Raw genomic sequence first — 26,750 nt, 5'->3', positions numbered from 1 at the left:
GTTTTCCTCGACTACTATGTTTTACCATTAAACCATTCCCTCCATAAATTTATCTAACTTAATCTTAAAACCAGACAGGTCCGTCGCCCCCACCGTTTCCCTCGGAAGGCCGTTCCAATATTTCACCCCTCTGACGGTCAGAAACCTTCGTCTAATTTCAAGCCTGAACTTCCCCACGGCCAGTTTATATCCATTCGTTCTCGTATCCACATTAGTACTTAGCTGGAATAATTCTTCTCCCTCCCTCGTATTAATCCCTCTAATATATTTAAAGATAGCAATCATATCCCCCCTCAGCCTTCGCTTTGTCAGACTAAACAACCCAAGCTCCTCTAGTCTCTTTTCATACGACAGGTTTTCCATTCCTCTGATCATCCTAGTGGCCCTTCTCTGCACCCGTTCCAGTTTGAGTTCATCTTTTTTAAACATGGGAGACCAGAACTGCACACAGTACTCCAAATGAGGTCTCACCAGCGCCTTGTACAACGGAAGCAGGACCTCCTTATCCCTACTAGATATACCTCGCCTAATGCATCCTTCTGGGGGTGTTTAAATGGTACAAAAGGAACTAGAGAAATGAAGTTTGTCTGTTTAAATTGTTAGCTAATCTACCTGATGGGGAACGTGTCTCATTCCTTTTCCCCACTCTTTTAGCATAGTTGCTCTTTTTTTCCAAGATGCTAGTTAACAACTGAAACACAACCAAATTTAAAACTTGGTTTGCCCAGTCAATACGAATGGGGCCAGATCAAGTTATAAAGTGCTTTTGCCCATGTAGGGTTTAACCTACAGGGTTGGGTCCAACCATGTTTAATCAATCATGGCTATTTTTGTGACATAGATATAGCTGACAGCTCATTGTTTCACTCCACATACCATTCTGGCCTAGTAGATCCACTGGCCAACTACTGCCATTCTTCTTTGCCTGCCCACAGCCCTCCTCCTCCTCTGGAGAGAGCTGCATATCAGCATCATTCGGGGGGCTGCAAAATCCCTTTACTTACCACTTCTGCTTTCCATCTCCTTTGTGAAGCAGAAACATTGCATTTTTGCTGTCTGTAGAGGCCATCCATGGCTACACAGACGGACTGCGGGATTTGATCCATGGTTTTTAATATCCAGGAACTTGAGTTGATAGTAACAAACCATATTAGATCATAAGAATGATATGAAAATCTGCTATACAAATAAACTGAGTGAATCAATATAAAAGACTTAACTAAGTCAGTGGCAATGGGACAGGTGCAATTATCATTCCATGTTAGTTTTCTGTTTGTTTAATCTTCGCAGGCATGTTGTTTTGTAGAAACAATTAAAATATTAATTGCATAAAGCTGTCATAAGTATTTTTATGATTTACAGTGGTGTATATTAAATGAACAGGTCAAATTATGTTGCAGCCTAGTGGAGGTGGCTCAAGATTTAATTGTTCCTAGTTAACCAACAAGTTAAAATAAAACCTTTATTACAGGAGGTGCTACATCTCTGAATATTGCTTGCAATTCTGTTTTATCTTATTCTCTGTGTATGTTCTCCGATTTTTTTTTTTAATATTAAAGCTTACCAATGTAGAAGGTTCTTTAAAGGAAAGTTTAACACTCATGTACTTCATTTTTTGTAGGTGCTGCCGCATGATAGCAAAGCACGACGTCTCTTTGTAACAAGTGGTGGACTTAAAAAAGTTCAAGAGATAAAAGCAGAGCCAGGGTCACTTCTTCAAGAGTACATCAACACTATTAACAACTGTTACCCAGAGGAAATAGTAAGGTGAGGAAATTGGAGTACTAGCAATTCATAGTTGTTACATTGTTAGATTGTCTTCAAAGCACAAAATGAGAGATTTAAAATATAATTTAAGGTCTGTGTGAATGCGCTTTTAAAATTAATGACCATCTTTGGTTATCAGCCTGAAAGAGTAGTTGGACGAACACAGAATTAGACAGATACTTTCTTGTCTTTCTGAACGCTTTATTATTGTCTTTTTAAAATTGCTTCTTGTTGTACTTAAAGTACTGCACAGGATCTTTTCAGGGGGAATAAGACAAAACGCCACATTTATTAGTAATACATGTATTCATTAACACTGTATTATATGCATATAATATACTACACTTACACTCACACACACACACAAACACACTCCGTCTTGTTGTTACCAATTAGTTGCTCCCCTTAACTTCACTGGCCAGGTGAGTTAGATGGGGGAGGGGGTGGAGCCGGGCTTCTGCCGATCCGGATCGATGCTCCCATGTTGACAAGACGAGACCCGGGGTCCTCTGCAAGACACCTCACTTTTATAGCAGCTTTCCTCTTATGCAAATCTAGACCAGATTCAAACTCTGTGTTTGTGTTCATTGGTCCTTTGTGCTGCTTTTTTTTGAGTGTTGTCCCAATGCTGCAAAGAGGGTGTTTCCAAAAGAAGGTGCTTGCTTCTAACCCCCGAGGCCGTCAGTATGTCTGCTTGTCTTTAATGAGCCCACTTGACACGTTTTATTGTCCTTGGGTTTGGCTCCCAGCCCCTCTCCAACAGTTGAGGCTGTCTGGAGGTGCTGCCTTCCATGCCTTGCTCATGCACACCTCATTCATTCAACAGGGCAATTGATTAAGAGTGTGGGGGGAAAAGCTCTTGTTTTACTGCTAGCAAACAGAAATTTTTCTTCTATCTTATTCTATCCTTAGGGGCTATAATATTATACCAAGGGCAATGCAAAGTTTCTAAATGAGGCTTTGATACAAAGTTCCATGAAAACAAAGGTCACACGTGGGTAGACCCACCACAAGGTTATATGAAGAGGCACAATGTAAAGTCATATGAAAATTATCAGAGATTGATCTACATTGTCCCCCTTTGTGTGTGTGTGAGTGTAAGTGTAGTATATTATATGCATATAATACAGTGTTAATGAATACATGTATTACTAATAAATGTGGCGTTTTGTCTTATTCCCCCTGAAAAGATCCTGTGCAGTACTTTAAGTACAACATTCTCAGGTTCAAATTTACCTCTTGCTAAACAAAGCCCAAGATTACCCTTTTGCAGGGAACTAAGTGGGAGTTGGGGAATAGAATTAACTCCCACATCCACCTGGCAGGCTCTGGGGCTGCAACACCACCCTTCTGGATGCCATGTCAATTTGTAAGCTGCAGTAGCAGTCTCTCCCCCATACATGGGGTATTCAGGCCATGGAATCCAGGTAATGTATCTTTTGGTGCCTCCTCTGACTTCTCCTGGGCTTCCCCAAAACTGTTCTCTGAGCTAACCTGTTCCGAGGCTTCCCTGAAACTTCCTGCAGTGTATCAGGGTGCAGAGAGCCTCCTGATCTCTTGCTCCAGCCACAGCTGCTCCTTCCCTGAACCTCCTCATGAGGCGTAAGTGTTATATAAAGGACCATGTCTGCACCAAGGTGAATTTTGCTCCTAATGAATACAGAAATACTGTTAAATAGCTGGCCCTTAAAATGTCACCAACCTCAACTTATTATAAGGAGGGAAATCTCCTCCTGAATTCTAGATATCCATTTACCAATTCTTCACTTCAGCAATACAGTCATGGGGATGTTGTACTGCCCGTACTGGTTCTTTGCATCAGCGTCATCCTGTTTGCTTCTGCAAGGGAAAACTCAGTGACTGTCAAAGGGGTGAAGAATCATCAAGACATTTTCAAACTATGAAGAGTAACGGTACAGAATTAAAAAAAGACATTTGTTTACATTTTTTGGCTGTACTTCATGTTTGCTTTTGCTACAAACTACTTTTTTTGTTAGGGGAAGCAAAGAAACATGCCATTGGTGTAATGAAGAAAATGTGCCCTTTAAGTTCCTCCCCCTGTCTCTTTATGCAGTAGCACCATGCTGGTTCCACTGCCTGGGGCACTTCTGCTGCTCCAGAGGTCAGGGCTGGATTTGTCCTGTAAAGCTGCTGTTTCAGGCTGTTTGTCTGCAGATTCAGGAAGACAACTGCAGTAGTTTGCATTTGGAAAGTTATTTTCACAAAAGCTAATAATGGATTTACAAAACAACTATGTCAAATTTAAAATTCTGTAGAAAAATCAGTGAGGAGAATGGAGCAAACAGAAATTCTATGCATTATTAACCCCCTCTGTGCTAGCATTTGGGATTTGTCATTGAACACGTTTCATTTATAACAAACCTTACTCCTATCTCCTTGTAGTAAAGACTTTCAGTGTTCTGAGATGTGCAGCATACATCTGCAACAATGGCTCTGTACGGATCTTTAGACATACAGTATTACTGTGTTTTCTTAGGAACGTACACAATAATACAAGTCTCATATATTATGCTGATGGTTATGGTATAAAAGCCTACACAGATAGCTCGCAGTGCAAGACTTCAGTATTATGTAGATTGAAGGCTCTTTCTGGTATAGCACTGAAGTGATTTTGCTTATACAACTAGTGTGCATGCCTCCACTCTTAATAACTTTTAGAATTAAGAATAAATATAGCTAGCCTATTGGGCATAAATTGATAATGTCTGTATTCAAACCTTGTTGTTCTCGGATAATATGATTTGGAAGTTTTGAGGTATGTACAGCTATTCCTATTGTTGATTTTGAAACTTCATCCACCTCTCTTAAGTCTGATATTCATATAACATCAAGAACGCAGGACGTGGTTTTTGTAAGCTTTGGTGGCTTGTAAAAAAGGGAGCAACTTGAGTGTTGTAAATTCCTCAATGCAAAGTCTTCAAAGAATCACACTGACAAAGGAAATTCTCCAGAAATTTCTCAAGGGAGAGAGACTTTGACCATGGTTGTTTCTAAGCAAAACATTGGAAAAATTTAATGTTGTTTTTCTTGGTCTTATCTTGCCACATTTGAATAGAAACAAACTAGTCCAGCATAAAAAAATCAGTATGCAATGGACTTTCAAAAGCCTTTGTTAGGACTTTTTATTTGTGGGTAAATAAAGGATAAAATTCTCCCCTGGACCCTATAGGTTAACAGAATTAATAATTACTTTAGGTGTCTTTAGGAGATTTCACCCCACAGATATAGGTTTTTAAAAATTCCATGAATGATTTATTAAGTCAATGATCCTTTGTAGTTTTCAGTTTTTGTGGGTCATAAAAATAGGGCTTAATTTACAAACAAGTGAGCATAAAAGTGCTCATCTGACTTAGACATGAAAATATCCTTATGCACATGGTGAGATTTTGCATACATAGCTGGGTATGGCCATAAGCACTGACTTGCACATACACTGGGGCATGTGTGGATTTACATCAGATCCAGGTGTACATAAAAATGTGCACAGATTTTAAAATTTAGCTTCTATGAAGTCTAAGCATATTTACTGGAAATCTCAGTGCAGACAAAATTCTAGCATCTATGTCAAACCATGAACTATAGTGTAATATGCTTGAGACCTGCAGGGTTGGAAGGATTTTGTGAATTTTCACCAGTGAACCTTTAGGTAAATGGTATAGTTCAGTTAAAAAAAGCAAAAACAAAAAGCCTCCAACCAGTCAGCAGCAAGCTTATTCAGAAAAGGGCAGTCTACTTAAAAAAAATAAATAAATAAAAAATGCTGGCCTCTGATTACTTGAGGCACACAACTGGGTTGTTCTCAAAGCCAGTCAGAATGCAGTAGGTCAATAAAGTCACAGTGAATTTCTACTCTAATAAAAATCTCTTGAATAATATAATCTCCATCAGTCACTTGGTATTACAGAAATAAGATCATTGCCATAAAACATTGTTACAAGATCACTGTTACTAACATTGTACATTAATCAACTTTTTGCCTCTGCATTAGTTTTCGACACGTGCACTTGCATTTCTCTGGCAGCCGTAAACCATTATGCTGTGACAGCCATTCTGTGGAAACTCATGCTTTGCATTAAGGGCCAGAGTTTCTCGTGAGCTCAGCACCCAGCAGCTCCTATTGAGAAGAGTGTTGTTGGATGCTGAGCTCTCTTGAAAACTGGCCACTTCCTTTAAGTGCCTAACTGGGAGCTGAGCTCTTCTTGAAAATCTGACTCCAATTGAATACTGAGCAATTCTGAAAATCTAGTCTTATAGGTCTGATGCTGGCATTTTACAGTCATTTTGCTCAGGGGTAAATGACGACACAATATGCAAGGTAGTACAGAAACAGTCTCTTAAAGGATTACAGGCGGCTAATTACTGATCTTCTTGAGCTATAACCAAAGTTTGAGTCTAGCAATTTTCTAATAAATGCACTAGATATTAATATAATTTAAATATTTAGCATAATATATATTCCATTATCTAATACACAGACAAAATGTTTCTTTTTCAGGTATTATTCTCCTGGATATTCTGATGCACTTCTGGAAAGGGTGGAAAATTATCAACCAGTTTTATAAATGCTTCGATTTTTTTCTGTTAAAATACTCTATTTCTCATATGTGCTTTTATGATGAGCAGGAAAATACAGTACAGTATAGCCAGAAACTCTTGCTGAATTCTGAAATATTTATCTTTCTCCTATTTTCTGAACTATTAATCACCATTATTAATCCTTTGTCAGTTTGAAGAAATAACCTTGTTTTTGTGTGTGTGTGTGTGTGTGTGTGTGTGTGCTGTAGTGTTTGTGTAAGCTCACATTGAGAACAGGGATTCTCAAATGTCAGGAGTTCATGTTTCTCAAAAGTCACTCATGCTGCAGGGCGCTGAGCACTGCCTGGATGTACTTGGGAGTCCTCTTCAACTCCCACTGCACTCAATGGAAATTGAAGGAGTTCAGTGTCTCCAGCAAGTTATATTTTGTTCTATATATAATTAGTTTTTGAAGTTTTGCTCTTCCTTTTCTGATTTTTCTGCCTGATCCTACAAGTAGTTATTACCTCATGTTTCACTAAAACTCCACGTGAGAGCAAGGATTTGTGATGGAGAAACTCTTTCTAGAATCAGTCCTTATTCTTTATTTCCTCACGGAAAGCTAGTGGTTATCTGACCTGGGCCCAGGCTTTGGCTTTTCCAGTATTATAACCATTTCCCTGTTTGTACCTTTATATATAGGTTAGAGTTCCCCAGGTCCGAGAGAATCGTAACTCTTTTTTATTATGCAATCAGTTTTCCTCTGAAACATTTCCAACCCCTCCTTGATGGAAAGCAAGAGACAGACTTATTAGGTACGATTTTGGTCTCTAGGGGCCGAAGTAGGTATAAAATAGACAAGCTGTCAGGGTCTGACAGTGATATGAGGACCAAATCCTACCTTGGCTGGTGCAGTATGGTGGACCAGGAATCCTGGCCAGTGCATCCTCTGCAGGAGTCCTGCTGCTCAAGGCAAGATTTCTCATGATGGGAAGGGGCAGCACACTTCTCTGCCCCTCTGATCAGGAACAGAGTGTGAGCACCCAAACTGAGCTTTCTGTATGTGCATCGGGGCCAGATCCTGTAAGGGCCTGTCAGATTCAGAGCACCTTCAACTCTGGTTGAAAGTACGCAGCATCTGGCAGAAAGTACTCAACAGCTCACATAATGGGCCCTCAGAACAATGCCTGCAAAGTACTGAGCATCTTCAGTGACTTGAGGGCACTTTACTCCCAGTGACTTGAATGGAACTTGAGATTGCTCAGCATTTGTCAGGAGACAATTGGCACCCTGCAGAATTGGGTCCAAACAAGTTGGGAGCCTAAAGAGAGTCCCTCATCCGTAAATCATGCCCACACAGGTATGTTGCAGGTATTAGCTGTTGGCTTTCTTAGTGCTTGCTGGAGCATTATGGAGAGATTTTCCTCTCTTACATGGTGTAATAAGACTCTTAAATTCCTCTTATCCCTCTTGGGTACCAGTGCAGCACAGGACAGGATGTAGCCCTGAGTATTCACTAGCTTACCTGGCATAGTCATTTGTCATTCCCTTTGAACTACTGACAGTTTTTCTCCCTCTAGTATGTAGCATTTTCTTTCAAAGAATGATAAAAATTTTGTTTCTGCAATGCAGTGTTCAGTGTGGGGAGAGACGTTTGAAAACCCCGCATTAAAGAGAACACTTTTGACATACAATAAAATGTGTCAAATACATATTTTAAGAAAGTAGAAAAATTAAAGTTTATAAAACCGGAATAGTCTCCTCTATTAACTGTGTATAACAGGAGCAATGCTTCAATGTAGTTGGAAATGATGTAGAGTGGGAACCTTGGCCAAATTCTAAATGTCTATTTTCTTTTATTCTTGTCAGCATCATTTTCAGCAGTTTACAAAAATATTGATGGGTTATCTTGACTAAAGGACTAATTCTACAAAGGGCTGAGTCCCTGCTGTGAGGTGTGAGTGCTATCAGCTTCCACGTTTTTTAGACGGAGTAGAGGGTGCACAGCACCTTGCAGTATCTAGCCCTAATTGAAGTGGAAGCTGAGAGGCTTCATGAATTCTGATACTGAGATAGTCATAGACCATAACAGGTGGGTTCCTTCCTTAGCAACCAAAATATCCGTCTTCCCTAACGGAAAGTAAACACCATATCGTACCCCGACCTCTAAATCTTTTTCTAATTTCTCACAGTAGACCAGATTGTCCAAAGGGATGAACTCCACCTGTGTGGGCAAAACAGTGTGAAAGGAGGGTGCTTGGTGCCTGGTAGAAGCTGGCCCAATATTGGGGAATTATTATTTAAGACAATTATACATTTTTTCTTAAGCAAATAAAATCATTTGGCCTCTAACTGCTGTAGTAATAATCCAAGGATTCTGCCAGATCCTGCCACACTGCTGCAGTCAGGGGAGTGGAGATGCTGCAGAATCTTGTGCTGGTTGCCTGCAGTTGAACAGGCCCCTTCACTGGGTTGCACCCCCTCCACCTGTGGCTGGAGGACTCCCCATGGACACTGATGCTGCACAGGGCAGGATTTAGGTCTTAAACAGCACTAGGACTTACTTGCATTTTCAAATTCACTAGCTCAATGACTACTATTTTTGTAGTGCTTCAATAGCTATGTTTTACAGCACTTCAGCTTAAATAATCTGTACCTATGTTAATGTTTATAGCCACTACTGTGGCAACTGTCGAGTGGTATCTTTTGTCTAAGTTCCATGTAATAAAACATAGATGTTTGCATTTTAATTCACTGTAGAAATCCTGTTTTTGTACTGATTTAATGGCATCATGTCCCAAACAAAGTCATGGAAGTTGGCTTGATGAACAGGCCGATTGTGCAAGGGTCAGCTGCTGCCTCAGTTTACCTCTGGAGCAGTGCTTCTGTATCTCCCTCTAAAATCTCATGCACCTATGTATGTATTTCAAATATAATTCCAACTTGTGGGGACTGGTTTATTAACCCATAACACAAAATAAATATAAGCTGTCCCTTTTACCCTTCCAAGCACAAGTAGTTACGTTCCTTTAAACTCACAGCTCCTTTAGCCCTTCTTTGGGCTCAGGTAATTCTTTGCCCTACTATCAGGGCTTCTCAGTTCAAGTCCTTGTGGCTCTTAGTTGAAGGTTCTTCACAGCTCTCCTCCTAGGGGCTGCGATTGAATCCTGGCAGGCTTCCCCCAGGCTCCCACAATCCTGGCTTTACCACAGGAGAGCCTTGCAGGATGGTCTCATACAAAGAACCCAGACTGGGCTCACCTTTCCATTTGAGCAGGCTTCTGTTTACTGGAAGCACAGCTTCTGCAGTTGTTATGTGACTCAGCACAGGCTAGGGCCTGGAAACATTGCAGGGATGTTCAGAACTTTAATCCTTTTAGCAGCAGGATTGACTTGTCCACAAAAACTACCTTTTTCATCTAGCCACTCTGGGATCAATAGGATCTGCAAAGGGAAGCGTACACAGATAAACTCTACTCTCACACATATGATTCAAGGCAGATTTCAACCAACTCAGAGAAATAGTAGACAAGGTCCAATGGAAAGACCAATTTGGAATAACAGAAGTTGAAGGGAGCTGGTAGTTCTTAAAAGATGTAATAACAGAGGCTCAAAATCACGCTATTCTGACACAGAGGAAAGATAAGAAGAGCCATAGGAGGCTAATGTGGCTGCACAAGCTGCTTTTTAACTATCTAAAAACCAAAAGGGATACATACTGGAAATGGAAGGAGGGGCATGTCACCAAGGAAGTATACATGGGAATATCATTAGCATTTAGGGACAAAATCAGGAAAGCCAAGGCAATGAATGAGTTACAGCAGAAAGAAATGTTAGAGACAACAAGATGGGGTTCTTCAAATATGTCAGACAAAAAAGATCAAGGATGGTGTGGGTCCCGCTGCTCAATGGTGAAGGTGAGCTGGTAACAGAAGATGATAGGAAGGCAGAGCTGCTCAGTGCCTACTTTGCTTCAGTCTTCTCAGAAAAAATAATGTGACCAGAGGACTAGCGAAGTTACCATAGACAATAAAGGGGAAGGGATGCAGATCAGGATAAGTAAAGAACACGTTAAAGATCTTCTGACTAATTTGAATGAATTCAAATCACCGGGGTCTAATGCTATTCATGGTTACTGAAGGAATTAGCTGAATAAACCTCGGAGCCACTGGCAATAATATTTACAAACTCATGGAGGACGGGATTGATCCTGGAATACTGGAGAAGGGCTAACGTAGAGTCCATCTATAAAAAGGGGATAAAGAAGGAGCCTGGGAACTATAGACTAGTCAGCCTGACTTTGATACCTGGGAAGGTACTAGAGCAATGTATAAAATATTCAATTTGTGGATACCTGGAGGTGATCACTAGCAGCCACCATGGATTTACCAAGAACAAATCATGACAAATTGCTTGATTTCCTTCTTTGATAGGGTAACTGATTTGGTGGGTAGGGGGAATGCAGTGGACATAATATACCTGCACTTCAGCAAGATTTGTGACAGTCGCATATAACATTCTGATAAGCTGGAGAAATGTGGGCTCTGCAGAACTACCATTAAGTGGATGCATAATTGGTTAAACAACCACGAACAAAGAGTAACTATTAATGGAATGATGTCAGAGTGGAGAGAGGTCTCAAACTTCCACAGAGATCTGTTCTGGATCTGGTGGTGTTTCATATCTTTATTAATGACCTGGATGTAGGAATAGAGATCATACTGATCAAATTTGCAGATGACACAAAGCTAGGGGAGATGTTGTCAACACTTTGGAGGAGAGCACTAAAATCAGAGGGATCTTGATAAATTGGAGAACTGGGCTATAGACAAAACAAAATTCAACAAAGACAATTATAAGGTGCTACACTTAGGGAAGAAAACCAAATGCACAAATACAGAATGGGGGAAAACTGTCTTGGCAGCAGCACTGCTGAGAATGATCTGGAAGTTGTGGTGGATCACAACTTCAACATGAATCAGCAATGCAATGCTGTTGCTAAAAAAGCAAATGCAATTTTAGGTTGCATTAACAGAGGTATAGCATGCAAATCACAGGAAGTGATAGTACTACTCTACTCGGTGCTGGTTAGGCCTTAGCTGGAGTACTGTGTCCAATTTTGGTCACCAATATATAGAAAGGATGCAGAGAAACTGGAAAGGATCCAGAGGCAAGTGACTTAGATGATCAAAGGGATGGAATGCAAGCCATATGAGCAAAGGCTGAAGGAACTGGGTATGTTTAGTTTGGAAAAGAGGAGAGCGGCGGGGGGACGGGACATGATAGTAGTCTTCAAATACTTGAAAAATTGTGTGACGGGTGGGACTCACCACTCTGGCACCTCCTGCTGGCTGTCATGAGAGTTAACTATGTTTGCCAGGGTGCCCTCTGGTGATGCCTTGCCAGCGTCACTTTCGTTCCAGGACCTGCGTCACTCCCAGGACTGCGGCATCTTCTTCAGTGACACTGCCCTCTGGCTGTGCTGGACTCTATGTTGTCCCCTTCCGGGGGACCTGCATTCTCCATCCAGCCACTCCCTCAGTGGCAATTACAATCCTTTGTCCCGGGACCATTTCCCACGTGGCTCCAGCATCCTTTTCTGCCCTTACCTCAGAGCCTCAACCTGCTAGCCCTAGCAGCCCGCCAGGAGCTCTGTCTAGTTCCCCTGGTCCCTGCTTGCAGCACTGAATTATCCCAGGTGCAGGGGCTCCTTCCTCCTATTAGGAGTCTGGTCTTCTCCCCTCAAGCTCCCGTCAGCTACTGAACTCTGCTGTGCCCTGCAGCCCTTCTTAGATGACCCTGCCGGGCCATGATTAGCTTCTACTCTCAGCTCCTTTGTAATTGGCTGCCTCTGGTGCAGCCTCCCTAGGGCTGCTTTTAACTCCTTTTCTGCTAGTGAGGGGCAGCTACCCCATTACAGGCTGCCATAAAAAAGATGGAGAAAAGTTGTTCTCATTTGCCACAGAGGGCAGGACAAGACACAATGGGTTCAAACTACAGCATAGCAGATTTCGATTAAATCTTAGAAAAAAGTTCTTACCTGTAAGAACAGTAGGACAATGGAATAGACTGCCTCAGGAGATTGTGGGCACTTCTTCACTGGGGGTTTTCAAAAGGAGGCTGGATAGCCATCTGTTTTGTAGGATTTGTGTCTAAACCATCCATCTTGGCAGGGGGTTAGACGAGATGACCTTTTTGGTCCCTTCCAACCCTCTGATTCTACGATTCTACAGCACAGCAGATTTAGATTAATCTCAGGAAAGCTTCCTAACTGTAAGAACAGTAGGATAATAGAACAAACTGCCTGAGGAGGTTGTGGAAGCTCCTTCACTGGAGGTTTTCAAAAGGAGGCTGGATAGTCATCTGTCTTGGATGGTTTAGACACAACAAATCCTGCATCTTGGCAGGGGGTTAGTCTAGTTGACCCTTGTAATCCCTTCTAACCCCATGGTTCTATGATACTATCTTCTGTTCTGGGCAGGGCCGGCTCTAACTCTTTTGCTGCCCCACCCTCCGAGCACCGTGCTGCCCGAAGCCCCGCCCCCCCGAGCACCGTGCCGCGGAAACAAATAAAAACCCCTCCAGCGCTGCCCCAACAAACCAATAAATAAATAAAAACCTGAGCGCCACCCTGGCCCAAGGTGCTGCCCCAAGCATGTGCTTGGTCGGCTGGTGCCTGGAGCCGGCCCTGGTTCTGGGAGAAGCTAAGTCCTATTTTTTCAGGTGTTTAGCTGCAACGCCCTGAATCTGACAGGCCACTGGGAGATTCAAGGACCATTTCTCTATCTTTTTTTCTGGAGTAAGACATTGTGTTACAGTAGTGACAGAAAAAAACTGGGTTTAAATCCTCAGCATCTATCTGCAATTGGTTTACTAGATTTGTGGATCAAGTTGGCCAACTGGAGCTCTGAGCACCATGGAATAGTAAATGGGATTCTAGCACATAGAAGCAGTTGACTGTGATCCAGTGAATTGCTGTCCAAAACGAAGATGAGATGGTTGCATATCTGTCTGAAAGTATGTCTGACTATATATCGTCTTCTGTGGCTGCTTGGAAGCCAATGTCCTGTTTTGTTAAACCAATGGACTTGACCACTGGGAGGGGCAGAGTGGAAGGAAGAGAGGATGGCCTGGGTAAAGCCGCAGACTGTAGATCAGGAACTCTAGGTTCTGTTCCTTGCTCTGCCATAGATTTCATCTGTGACCTTGGGTAAGTCCATTACTCTGTCTCATCTGTAAAAATGTGGGTTATAATACTTCATTGCAGGAGTCCTAATTCACAGATGACTGTAAAGAATTATGGATTGAAATCCTGACTAATAGAACTAAAATTCTGATTAGGAAAGGAAGGTTATTCTTTTAGAATTTTAGTTGCACTAAATACTTATGGATTCTGTGCATTTTTCTCAATTCTTTCTTACACAATTTGAAGAAATTTTCTTAAAAGAAAGAGAAAAATATCCAGAACTAATTCCAGTGACAACAGTCCCTTTCTCACTGTTGTATTAAATGTCATAGTGTCATCTTTTTTTCTAATACTGAAGTGTTATTACTCGTGTTACTAGAAGAAACCATATTCTGCAATCAACCCTATAATTTGAGTTAGTGTGAATACTAATTATACTATCACCACTGTACTGTAGTTATATGTACTGCAGAAAAAATCAAATTAGGAACTGTACATTAGCAAAGCATGTTTTGGTGGCTAAAATTATTGCCTTATATGCTTACAGCAAGAAAACTTCCATTATATTGTGCTGCATATCACAAGCAACTCCTTTCCCATGAGTTAAATGTATTAGTCAATTACTGTTCTCTGACACCATAGGCCTGCTCCTGGGAATATCTGACTGGCTCAGTGAAGTGCGGAGGGTCCTCAGCTCACACTGCCTTCAATGGGAATTAACAGTGCCTGACATCTTGCATCAGCGAGGTCTTAGTGCGGACAATTTGATGTTGTTGTATCTCGAGGGATTGTTCATTTTCCCCAAAAACGTTTTATTCAGTAATCGGAAGCAAACACTTCCACCATGAGCATATCCTAAGCTGTGTGATAGATCAGTGGTTCTCAACCTGTGGTCCGTGGACTCCTTGGGATTCGGAGACTGTCTAAAGGGTCCACCGAAAGGTTGTAGTTACCATAGATCAGTGATTTTCAACCTGTGATCCATGGACCCTTGGGGGTCTGGAGACTGTCTGAGATTTCCAAAGGCGTCTGCCCCTCCATTTGAAATTTTTTAGGGGCCCATAAAGGAAAAAAAGGTTGAGAACCACTGTAGTAGATCATACCAAGAGCCTAGCATATATGCATGAAAACAGAGGGAGAAGCAAAGACCAGCCACAAACCAAAAATGGGAGATAACAAAAAGGCACACATAAAAACAAAAGAAATACTGGTACTGCTCAGTTGAGCATACACTTTAACTCTACGTGTTCCAAAAACACTCAGTCCCAGTTATGCTTCATTGTACAGCAACTTCACGCTTCGGTTCACATATTTTCCCGGTTCTAGCCCCTATCCAGCATCGTCTCCATGTTTGTATATCAGACATTACTCACTTGGGCAGGCTATCCTGCATTTCGATGGTGATAGAATTCCTAAAATTTTAGTGGGTGTTACTCTGCTCCTTCCCCCTTTATAAACATTGCTGGGAATAGGAAGTTAGGGTAACCTCACAAACACAGCCTTATTTCCTGAATGAAGTGAAGTTGCTGGCTGATGGTACAAAGGACACAGGAAATGGAGATACGTGGCCTGATTCACCTTGCTCACGGGTGTAAATCACATCATTCCATTGACTTCAGTGACGATGCACTAGTATAACTGGACAGAGAATCAGGACCATGAAAACCAGTTCTCCTCTAGCCATCATGAGTTAAGGATATTGTGGTGGTGAGAAGCTTGTGAATGCAAAGAGGAAAAGCATTACAGCCATTTCTTGCCTGATAGAGCTGTGTGTGCGCTTGTGAGAGAGAGCATGAGAGTGCTGAAGGACTCAGTATGGCAACACAGCCAACAGCCAGGAGTGATGTTTTCAAAACAAAGGTTCTGTATTCCTCTAGTTCTATAAATTTAACTTCTCTGGGCCTAGTGCATTCCTTCTTTGCACACATTCACTCTCATACATTTGTAGCTTGCACTCCTTCCCAGATTTTCATTGTTAGGGCCCATACCTTTGGGATTAGTGAATCTGAGATCTGCTGCACATCTGCGCAGGGTTACTGTAGTAACAGTACTTTATTTTCATCAAGTGTTTTTCCTGTTAAATTGGGTGCGACCAATACTGTATGCAAAATAACACAGCAAAACTGAACAAGGCTACAAACCCATCTCGGAGTCTAGCACCAGCTCACACCAGTGGAGAACTGCATTCTTCTGGTTACTGCAATTTCATCAGACATCCATGTTGTGGATTATTATTTTACCATTCTTTAATAATGGGCTGTAACAGATCATTAGAGTAGCATTGTACCACAGGAGGTGAGGTGTTGGTAGGAATCCCAAACATGTTTAACAGGTTTATATTGGCCTTAAAACTCGCATCTGATTTAAAATGCATGTGCATATAAAAGCACACTATCTCAGTCTGAAATATAAAAATATTTGACAAAAATTTGAAAGATTGTTAGTCTATCATAAAGAATGAAAGCTTCCCTTTTATTGCTTGGAGTTTTGTCACTGACTTTGACTGGAGGTTAATGAGAACTTTGGTTTTAGTTAGAACAAAAGCATTGGGATTTAAAAAAAAAAATTTTGGTGACACAAGCAAATAAAATACCAAAACACTTAAATTAACCTGGGCACTTGTTCCTTAGCTCAAGCTAATGTGGGAATTATTAGGAGTGAATATGTTTATTATTATTTTTGGGGAAATGAAAGGTTTCCTTCAACTATTCTATAATTACGTCCACAGCAATGGCTAACCCTTGTCCTTTCAACCCCCTTGTGCTGTATAAGAGGTATAAGAGGTGATAGAGTTAAGGAGACACAGGTCATGCCCCATCCTAACTTCAGGGCTCCAACACCCATTCCTGCCCTGGGGGGGGTACATATGGGGGCTACTATAGGATTCCCTTAACCCTCCCCACCCCCACTATCCCCACGCAGCAACCTGCAGCAACCTCATGTACTTGGCTTGACATATAGAAGAGGATTTACTCCTAAGCATTTCCCATGGGTTTTGTGTGAGGATTCATTAGTGCTTTGAAGATGAAAACTGCCATATGAGTACTAAGCATTATTGCTATTTACTGAACTGATCAATGCACAGCTGACCGTTAATCTGTTTTCAGGTGTCAATTCTGTTAGTTAAAAAGCCATCAAAATTGTTCATTTTCTCCACGGTTTACAAAAATGTTATTTCCACACTTACAGCATCATACATGATTTATAGGCATGTTATGACAACAGGGCCATGAAACCTGACTTTCATTTGGTGCAGTGGTGGAGGGATTTTTTTTTTGTGTGCTATATTTATTTATCTGCCTACCAATATAATTTATTTAGGGCATGACCCTGCAGCTCAAATGGGAGTTTTGCCATTGACTTAAATGAGAGCAGAATCACGCCCTCTCTACTTCTGATAAAAGAAACAAACAACTCACCCTGCCAACTACCCGAAAAGTTTAAGAAAATCCTATAAATTAGTAATGCAAGTGTGTGCCACCGAATGGGGTGTTTTGTAAATCTGGGTATCATTAGGAATAAAGGTTAGAATGCCCTAATAACAATTTGAACTAATGTGAACTTAATTATCTCTTGTTAGGAGATTAGAAACTAATTTAAAAGGTGACAAAGGTCAAGGATTTTCCTCTCATCTAGTCACCCTTCATTGTTTATTTTTTTTAACTGCCTTTGAAACTGCTTTATAAACAGTTTGAGTTCCTGTGCACAATTTACACAGGGGCAGAATGCACTCTGGTTTTATTGGTACTTGTTCACTGACCATGCACGAAGAAAATTAGATTCTTTCCTCCTCTTGGCTATAGTTTGGATTTGTAATAAACTAAATTCCTTCCATGTGAAATTAAACAGAGATGCATATTACCCCTCTAAAGAGGAGCTCACAAAGCTACAGCAGCAACCCAAAATCTAGATTAGATTCCCCCTCTACCCCCAACATTCCCCTTCCCCTGCAGGATACAAGTAACTCCCAATGACTGCAGTGAAAATTATTTTGTATCCTGGGGGGGAGGAGGGGAATAGGGCTCTTTTAGATCTGAGTAGTGTTTACACACCTTCTGGGAAAGCTGTGATCCTTGTACCTACCTCCAAGCAATCTGACAATTTCAATGTGGTAGTGTCCGGTTTTCACAGGATGGATGTCGAAAACAAGAATCAGTAGACAGTGACTTGAGGGACATACAGAAGTAAAATTATTTTATTTATAAACAGACTAATTTAACTTCACCACAATCTGTTGCATGCAAATGTAACCTGGATACTACAGTACTTCAGTACGATGGTGGTAGATGCATTAAAATACATAAAAGATAACTATCAGATGTACTACATTAGACATTGTGCAACCCTGTAAATGACCCATAATGTTAATGAATAGACCTGATTCTGCAAACCCTTATTCAGCTGAGCAGCCTCACTGTTTTAGTAGGAATACACACATTATGAAGGCTTTGTAGACTTGTGCACATTGCAAAAGTTACAAAAATGCAGCACATCTGAATTTCTGAAATAGTTACATGGCCAAGGCAAGGCATTTTAACAATGCTCTGATAGAATTTAAAACCATCATGCATGGGCGAGGAGATATGTAGCAAGTAAACATTTTAAGCCTGGTATAAATTCTATCCTGTTTCAGGATGGTCAGTTTTACTACTACAGATTAGCCAGCTAGGTGAAGGAAGAAACCATCAGACAATTGAAAAATTTGATGTAATTTTATGACATGACATGGAGGCTCCTTATTGTAAATTCATCTTTGTCCCCAAAAGCACAGCAGTGACATTGCAAGTGGCCCTTTAACATCGGTATGCACAACCACCACCATGTCTCTCCATGAATCCCACAGGTCTGGCTATATTACACTCCCTGGAAATGCAAGAGCTAGATTTTCTTCCTTCTCCTCAACTGAAAAATGCTACTGTGCAGGCTCCAACTCCAGAGGTGATGGAGCATGAACCGACCATAATGCAAAGTAATTCTAGGCCATAGCATGCCATATTATCTGAGCCATTAGCAATTATCTTTGAAAAGTCATGGAAGATAGGAGACATTCCATAAGACTGGAAAAGGGCAAATATAGTGTCCATCGATACAAAGGGAAATAAGGACAACCTGGGTAATTACGGACCAGTCAGCTTAACTTCTGTACCCAGAAAGATAATGGAGCGAATAATTAAGCAATCAATTTGCAAACACCTAGAAGATAATAAAGTGATAAATAACAGTCAGCAGGGATTTGTCAAGAACAAATCATGTCAAACCAACCTGATAGCTTTCTTTGACAGGATAACAAGACTTGTGGATGGGGGGGGAGGAAGCGGTAGATGTGGTATATCTTGACTTTAGTAAAACTTTTGATACTGTCTTGCATGACCTTCTCATAAACAAACTAGGGAAATACAACCTAGATGGAGCTACTATAAGGTGGGTGCATAACTGGTTGGAAAATTGTTCCCAGAGAATAGTTATCAGTGGTTCGCAGTGATGCTGGAAGGGCATAATGAGTGGGGTCCCTCAGGGATAGGTTCTGGATCCCGTTCTGTTCAATATCTTCATCAATGATTTAGATAATGGCATAGAGAGTACACTTATAAAGTTTGCGGATGATACCAAGCTGGGAGAGGTTGCAAGTGCTTTGGAGGATAGGATTAAAATTCAAAATGATCTGGACAAACTGGAGAAATGGTCTGAAGTAAATAGGATGAAATTCAATACGGACAAATGCAAAGTACTCCACTTAGGAAGGAACAAATAGGCTGCACACATACAAGATGGGAAATGACTGCTTAGGAAGGAGTACTGCAGAAAGGGATCTGGGGATTATAGTGGATTGCAAGCTAAATATGAGTCAACAGTGCAACGCTGTTGCAAAAAAAGCAAACATCATTCTGGGATGTATTAGCAGGAGTATTGTAAGCAAGACACGAGAAGTAATTCTTCCACTTGATTAGGCCTCAACTGGAGTATTGTGTCCAGTTCTGGGTGCCACATTTCAGGAAAGATGTGGACAAACTGGAGAAAGTCCAGAGAAGAACAACAAAAATGATTAAAGGTGTAGAAAACATGACCTATGAGGGAAGATTGAAAAAATTGGGTTTGTTTAGTCTGAAGAAGAGAAGACTGAGAGGGGACATGATAACAGTTTTCAAGTACATAAAAGGATGTTACAAGGAGGAGGGAGAAAAATTGTTCTTCTTAACCTCTGAGGATAGGACAAGAAGCAATGGGCTTAAATTGTAGCAAAGGTGGTTTAGGTTGGACATTAGGAAAAACTTCCTAACTGTCAGAGTGGTTAAACACTGGAATAAATTGCCTAGGGAGGTTGTGGAATCTCCATCATTTAAGAGCAGGTTGGACAAACACCTGACAGGGTTAATACATAGTCCTGCCTTGAGTGCAGGGGACTGGACTAGATGACCTCTCGCAATCCCTTCCAGTTCTATGATTCTATGATTATAACTACCGTGGACAAGAAACTTGGGGCAGTAGCTGTTTCTCAAACATTTCAAAAAGTTCCCATCTCTGCCATCAAGGCTTTGCTGCAGAGAGTAGGAGAACTGGATCTAGCCCTTATCTGAATACCAGTAGGCCACAGGGGAGAGAATTCCTAGGTGACTCTACCCTAATTCGACCACTCATCAGAGGTCTGAATATGTCCCTGCACTTACTAAGAGGAGCAAGAGAAGGCTTCCCTTTCTGAGGAAGATCTCTGGGGTGGGAGGGACTTTAAAATCAATAGGAGCTGCTGAACCACTTCTGCAAGTATAGGATAGCATACCAACCCCATGAGAAACCAGGGTCACAATGAGAAACTATGGCTGCCAGGGAGACACCTTGATAGTTAATGCTGATATAGGGTTGGTTTCTAATGGCCCATATGGGCAGAAGTCCCCATCCTTCTGCAATGGCCAAAAAGGTGAGGGGTGGGGGAATAGACATGGGGTATCCCCACTTACACAAATAAATTAGACCACCAGAGAGCATGATGGAGTGCATGGGTGAGGAAAGTTCACAGCCACTGGTGCAGAGAAAGCTTCTGTAGTGAATGACAAGGAAACTCACCGTAGATAAATATTTCCCCATTACATAATGGCTCCCAGGAAGAATGAGTTGCAAACGGAGGTGAAAGGTTAGAGAGGTTGGTGGAAGAGCTAACCGTCTACAGCTGATGCCCAAATAGGAATCCCTAGCAGGATCACTTACCAATCCAGGTAATAATTACTACATGAAGTTTTAAGAGGCTCAAACTATTAGTGCACATGACTCTGATGATCCCTGAACAAGCTGAGGATGAGGACTGAATGCACATGGCCCACCTATCTGGATAAAGTAGGTCAGGCAATAGAATATAATAACATAGGAATTACTATCCCAGATGCATGCTTCAAATCATTTTAATTGTTCATCTCTGATCCACTTCTAATTCTGCTGTATCTTTTTTTTTTTTTTTTTTTGAGATAGGGCGACCAGAGCTGAATTTGAGGGTGTTTTGTTGATTTATATATTATTTTCTCTCTCTTCTTTATATAGCTCATCGTTTTGTTTGCATTTTGCTCACCACTTTACGTTAAGCAGAAGTTTTAATTGAGTTGTCCACAGTATCTAGGACTTTTCATAGATTCATATTCATAGATTCATAGATTATAGGACTGGAAGGGACCTCGAGAGGTCATCGAGTCCAGTCCCCTGCCCGCATGGCAGGACCAAATACTGTCTAGACCATCCCTGATAGACATTTATCTAACCTACTCTTAAATATCTCCAGAGACGGAGATTCCACAACCTCCCTAGGCAATTTGTTCCAGTGTTTAACCACCCTGACAGTTAGGAACTTTTTCCTAATGTCCAACCTAGACCTCCCTTGCTGCAGTTTAAACCCATTGTTCCTGGTTCTATCCTTAGAGGCTAAGGTGAACAAGTTCTCTCCCTCCTCCTCATGACACCCTTTTAGATACCTGAAAACTGCTATCATGTCCCCTCTCAGTCTTCTCTTTTCCAAACTAAACAAACCCAGTTCTTTCAGCCTTCCTTCATAGGTCATGTTCTCAAGACCTTTAATCATTCTTGTTGCTCTTCTTTGGACCCTTTCCAATTTCTCGACATCTTTTTTAAAATGCGGTGCCCAGAACTGGACACAATACTCCAGCTGAGGCCTAACCAGAGCAGAGTAGAGCGGAAGAATGACTTCTCGTGTCTTGCTCACAACACACCTGTTAATGCATCCCAGAATCATGTTTGCTTTTTTTGCAACAGCATCACACTGTTGACTCATATTTAGCTTGTGGTCCACTATAACCCCTAGATCCCTTTCTGCCGTACTCCTTCCTAGACAGTCTTTTCCCATTCTGTATGTGTGAAATTGATTTTTCCTTCCTAAGTGGAGCACTTTGCATTTGTCTTTATTAAACTTCATCCTGTTTAACACAGACCATTTCTCCAATTTGTCCAGATCATTTTGAATTATGACCCTGTCCTCCAAAGTAGTTGCAATCCCTCCCAGTTTGGTATCATCCGCAAACTTAATAAGCGTACTTTCTATGCCAATATCTAAGTCGTTGATGAAGATATTGAACAGAGCCGGTCCCAAAACAGACCCCTGCGGAACCCCACTCGTTACGCCTTTCCAGCAGGATTGGGAACCATTAATAACAACTCTCTGAGTACGGTTATCCAGCCAGTTATGCACCCACCTTATAGTAGCCCCATCTAATTTGTATTTGCCTAGTTTATCGATAAGAATATCATGCGAGACCGTATCAAATGCCTTACTAAAGTCTAGGTATACCACATCCACCGCTTCACCCTTATCCACAAGGCTCGTTATCCTATCAAAGAAAGCTATCAGATTAGTTTGACATGATTTGTTCTTCACAAATCCATGCTGGCTGTTCCCTATCACCTTACCACCTTCCAAGTGTTTGCAGATGATTTCCTTAATTACTTGCTCCATTATCTTCCCTGGCACAGAAGTTAAACTAACTGGTCTGTAGTTACCTGGGTTGTTTTTATTTCCCTTTTTATAGATGGGCACTATATTTGCCCTTTTCCAGTCTTCTGGAATCTCTCCCGTCTCCCATGACTTTCCAAAGATAATAGCTAGAGGCTCAGATACCTCCTCTATTAGCTCCTTGAGTATTCTAGGATGCATTTCATCAGGCCCGGGTGACTTGCAGGCATCTAACTTTTCTAAGTGATTTTTAACTTGTTCTTTTTTTATTTTATCCGCTAAACCTACCCCCTTCCCATTAGCATTCACTATGTTAGGCATTCCTTCAGACTTCTCGGTGAAGACCGAAACAAAGAAGTCATTAAGCATCTCTGCCATTTCCAAGTTTCCTGTTACTGTTTCTCCCTCTTCACTAAGCAGTGGACCTACCCTGTCTTTGGTCTTCCTCTTGCTTCTAATGTATTGATAAAAAGTCTTTTTGTTTCCTTTTATTCCCGTAGCTAGTTTGAGCTCATTTTGTGCCTTTGCCTTTCTAATCTTGCCCCTGCATTCCTGTGTTGTTTGCCTATATTCATCCTTTGTAATCTGTCCTAGTTTCCATTTTTTATATGACTCCTTTTTATTTTTTAGATCGTGCAAGATCTCGTGGTTAAGCCAAGGTGGTCTTTTGCCACATTTTCTATCTTTCCTAACCAGCGGAATAGCTTGCTTTTGGGCCCTTAATAGTGTCCCTTTGAAAAACTGCCAACTCTCCTCAGTTGTTTTTCCCCTCAGTCTTGATTCCCATGGGACTTTACCCATCAGCTCTCTGAGCTTCCCAAAATCTGCCTTCCTGAAATCCATTGTCTCTATTTTGCTGTTCTCCCTTCTACCCTTCCTTAGAATTGCAAACTCTATGATTTCATGATCACTTTCACCCAGGCTGCCTTCTACTTTCACATTCTCAACGAGTTCCTCCCTATTTGTTAAAATCAAGTCTAGAACAGCTTCCCCCCTAGTAGCTTTTTCAACCTTCTGAAATAAAAAGTTGTCCCCAATGCAGTCCAAGAATTTGTTGGATAGTCTGTGCCCCGCTGTGTTATTCTCCCAACATATATCCGGATAGTTGAAGTCCCCCATCACCACCAAATCTTGGGCTTTGGATGATTTTGTTAGTTGCTTGAAAAAAGCCTCATCCACTTCTTCCACCTGGTTAGGTGGCCTGTAGTAGACTCCTAGCAGGACATCTCCCTTGTTTTTTGCCCCTTTAAGCCTAACCCAGAGACTCTCAACACTTCCGTCTCCTATGTCCATCTCTACCTCAGTCCAAGTGTGTACATTTTTAATATATAAGGCAACACCTCCTCCCTTTTTCCCCTGTCTATCCTTCCTGAGCAAGCTGTACCCATCCACACCAACATTCCAATCATGTGTATTATCCCACCAAGTTTCAGTGATGCCAACAATGTCATAGTTGTATTTATTTATTAGCACTTCCAGTTCTTCCTGCTTATTCCCCATACTTCTCGCATTTGTATATACGCATCTAAGATACTGGTTTGATCTTTCCTCCCGGTTTTGTCCTGACTCTCCTTTCTCTCTGCCAATATAGCCCACACTCCCTCTCGTTTCCGACCCATCTCCCCGGTCTCCATGTTCCCCACTTACCTGTGGGCTTTGCTCACCTGTCCCCGTCGAACCTAGTTTAAAGCCCTCCTCACTAGGTTAGCCAGTCTGTGTCCGAATAGGGTCTTTCCTCTCCTCGAAAGGTGAACGCCATCTCTGCCTAGCAGTCCTTCCTCGAATAGCATCCCGTGGTCTAGGAAGCCAAAGCCCTCCTGGCGACACCATCTTCGCAGCCAGGCATTCACCTCCATGATGCATCTGTCTCTGCCCGGGCCCCTACCTTTGACAGGAAGAATTGAAGAGAATACCACCTGCGCTCCAAACTCCTTCACCCGTACTCCCAGAGCCCTGTAGTCACTCTTGATCTGCTCAGTGTCACACCGCGCAGTATCATTTGTGCCCACATGGATGAGTAGCATGGGGTAGTAGTCAGAGGGCTGGATAATCCTCGACAATGCCTCCGTAACGTCTCGGATACGGGCCCCCGGCAGGCAGCATACCTCCCGAGATGAGATGTCAGGGCGACAGATGGGCGCCTCCGTCCCCCTCAGCAGAGAGTCTCCGACCACCACTACCCTACGTTTCCTATTTGCAGTGGTGGCAGCAGACCCTCCAGCCTTAGGGGTACGAGGCTTCTCCTCCTTTACTGTAGGGAGTGATTCCTTCTTTCCTGTGTCAAGAAGAGCATAACGGTTACCTATAACCACGGCAGGAGGGTTCGGAGCAAGGGTGGAGCACTGCCTGCTGCCAGAAGTAACCAGCTGCCAGTGTCCACCCTGAGCCATCTCCTCCTCCACCAGTGGTGTATCAGCAGTCCTGTGTACTGGGACAGCTACCTCAGCTGTCTCCACATGGACACTGTCGAGGAATTGCTCATGGATACGGATGCTCCTCAACCTAGCCACCTCCTCCTGTAGCTCTCCCACCTGCTGCCTGAGAGATTCCACCAGCAGGCACCTCTCACATTGGATGGTCCCCCCAGCCTGGATATCAGTAAGTGGAAATTGCAAGTTACAGTCTTTGCAAAACCACACCAGGATCTGGGTAGAGGCATCCATGCTTAGGCACTCTGTCTGGCTACAGGCACAGGTGGAGGAGACAGTAGCAGTGCTGGCACAGGTGTTGCGGGTCTTCCTAACCATCGTAAGCCTCCCTCTGTCAAACTCCCGTCTGCAGCCCCCTGTCAGCTGAAAGGGTTGTTTAAGCGAAAAGTTATGAATGTAGTTGCTTTATAGGTATTAAGGGGAATCAAGAGAAAACAGATGGAACCGGCAAGGGACCCTCGCCCCCTTCCTGCTCCCCTTCCAAACTCCCTTGCGAAACTCCCTGTTAGCAGCCCCTGGTCGCTTGTGCGCTGCTTTATAAAGCCCTGGCCTGTATGAATGCCCCGCCCACTGATAAAGGCTCAGCCACTTACCAGAGACTTCTAGCTTTCAAACCTTCCAACTGCCAGCCACAGCACACGGTCCTTCAAACAACCAAAACAAACAAACAGACTGACAAACACAAGCTCAGCACACAGCAAGTAACCCTCAAACACAAACAAACACACACTACACACAGTCACTTACCCCAAAAGGGTGCTGTATTGCTCCTCCTTCACCTGGAGAACTCCCTTGCGAAACTCCCTGTTAGCAGCCCCTGTTCGCAAAGCTCCCTGGTCGCTTGTGCGCTGCTTTATAAAGCCCTGGCCTGTATGAATGCCCCGCCCACTGATAAAGGCTCAGCCACTTACCAGAGACTTCTAGCTTTCAAACCTTCCAACTGCCAGCCACAGCACACGGTCCTTCAAACAACCAAAACAAACAAACAGACTGACAAACACAAGCTCAGCTCACAGCAAGTAACCCTCAAACACATGAGTAGCTACAGTTATTTTGGACCCCTGCAATGTGTGAGCAGTTCAAATTATTCCTTCCAATGTGCATCACCTTGCATTTGTCAACATTTAATTTAATCTGTGTCATTCACCTGGCTTTATTAGGTCTCTCTGAAGTGCTTCACAGTCTTCTCTCAACTTGACTAGTTAAAAATCTTTTGTGTCACCTACCAATTTTGACACCATGCTGTCCACTCCCTTTTGCAGATCAATTAATTGATATGTTAAACACTAGTCCAGATATAGATTCTTCGGACACCTCATGGTAACATTTTGCCGTGATGAAAGTTGGCCACTTATTCCTAGTTTTTGCTTTCTCTTAGCCAGTTTCTAATCCAAGACACTATTTTACACCACACTGCATAGTTACTGTGTTCTTATTAGCCTCTTGTGAGGAATGTTGTGAAAGGCATTTTGAAAATCCAGATAAATTATCTCAGCTAGTTCTCTTTTACTATTATTTTGCTGACATGCTCAATGAATTCTGGAAGATTAGACAGGAATGGTTTTCCTTTACAAAAAGATGTTTGTCCCTGTCACATCATATTTCTGTAGGGTTTTTGTCATTCTATTATTTCAGCCTGTTTACCTGATACTGACGTTAGGCTTACTGGTCTACATTTCCCAAAATTGCCACTCTTGCCTGTTTAAAAGACAGGTTCAAGAATTGTTCCCCCTCCATTATAAACAGGATTTTAATGAGATGGTGGCTCAGTCACTTCATTCTTACTGTTATCCTTTTAACCTCATCAGTTAGGCAAATTCAACGTATTGTGGGTTGTTTCAGTTATGAGGGGAGATTGATGATACAATCAGGTCTTTTCTTTGTTACAA

The 26,750-nt window shown here is 42.1% G+C and overlaps 1 protein-coding gene across 1 annotated transcript in view; it reads left to right on the top strand.

Annotated features, from left to right (window-relative positions):
* The window catches only part of SPAG6 (sperm associated antigen 6), a 55,326-nt gene extending 46,388 nt beyond the window's left edge, over positions 1 to 8,938 (top strand). The window contains exons 10-11 of the mRNA XM_034760284.1: positions 1,622 to 1,767; positions 6,284 to 8,938. Coding sequence (XP_034616175.1) covers positions 1,622 to 1,767; positions 6,284 to 6,350 — 213 coding nt within the window. The 3' untranslated portion in view covers positions 6,351 to 8,938. The remainder of the gene's footprint in view (positions 1 to 1,621; positions 1,768 to 6,283) is intronic.
* The last annotated feature ends 17,812 nt before the right edge of the window (positions 8,939 to 26,750 follow it).

Source organism: Trachemys scripta, chromosome 2, assembly GCF_013100865.1.
Source record: "Trachemys scripta elegans isolate TJP31775 chromosome 2, CAS_Tse_1.0, whole genome shotgun sequence".
In the NCBI taxonomy this organism is placed as follows: Eukaryota; Metazoa; Chordata; order Testudines; family Emydidae; genus Trachemys; species Trachemys scripta.
Note: the sequence above shows the minus strand (reverse complement) of the source record. Positions and strands in the feature narration are given on the sequence as shown.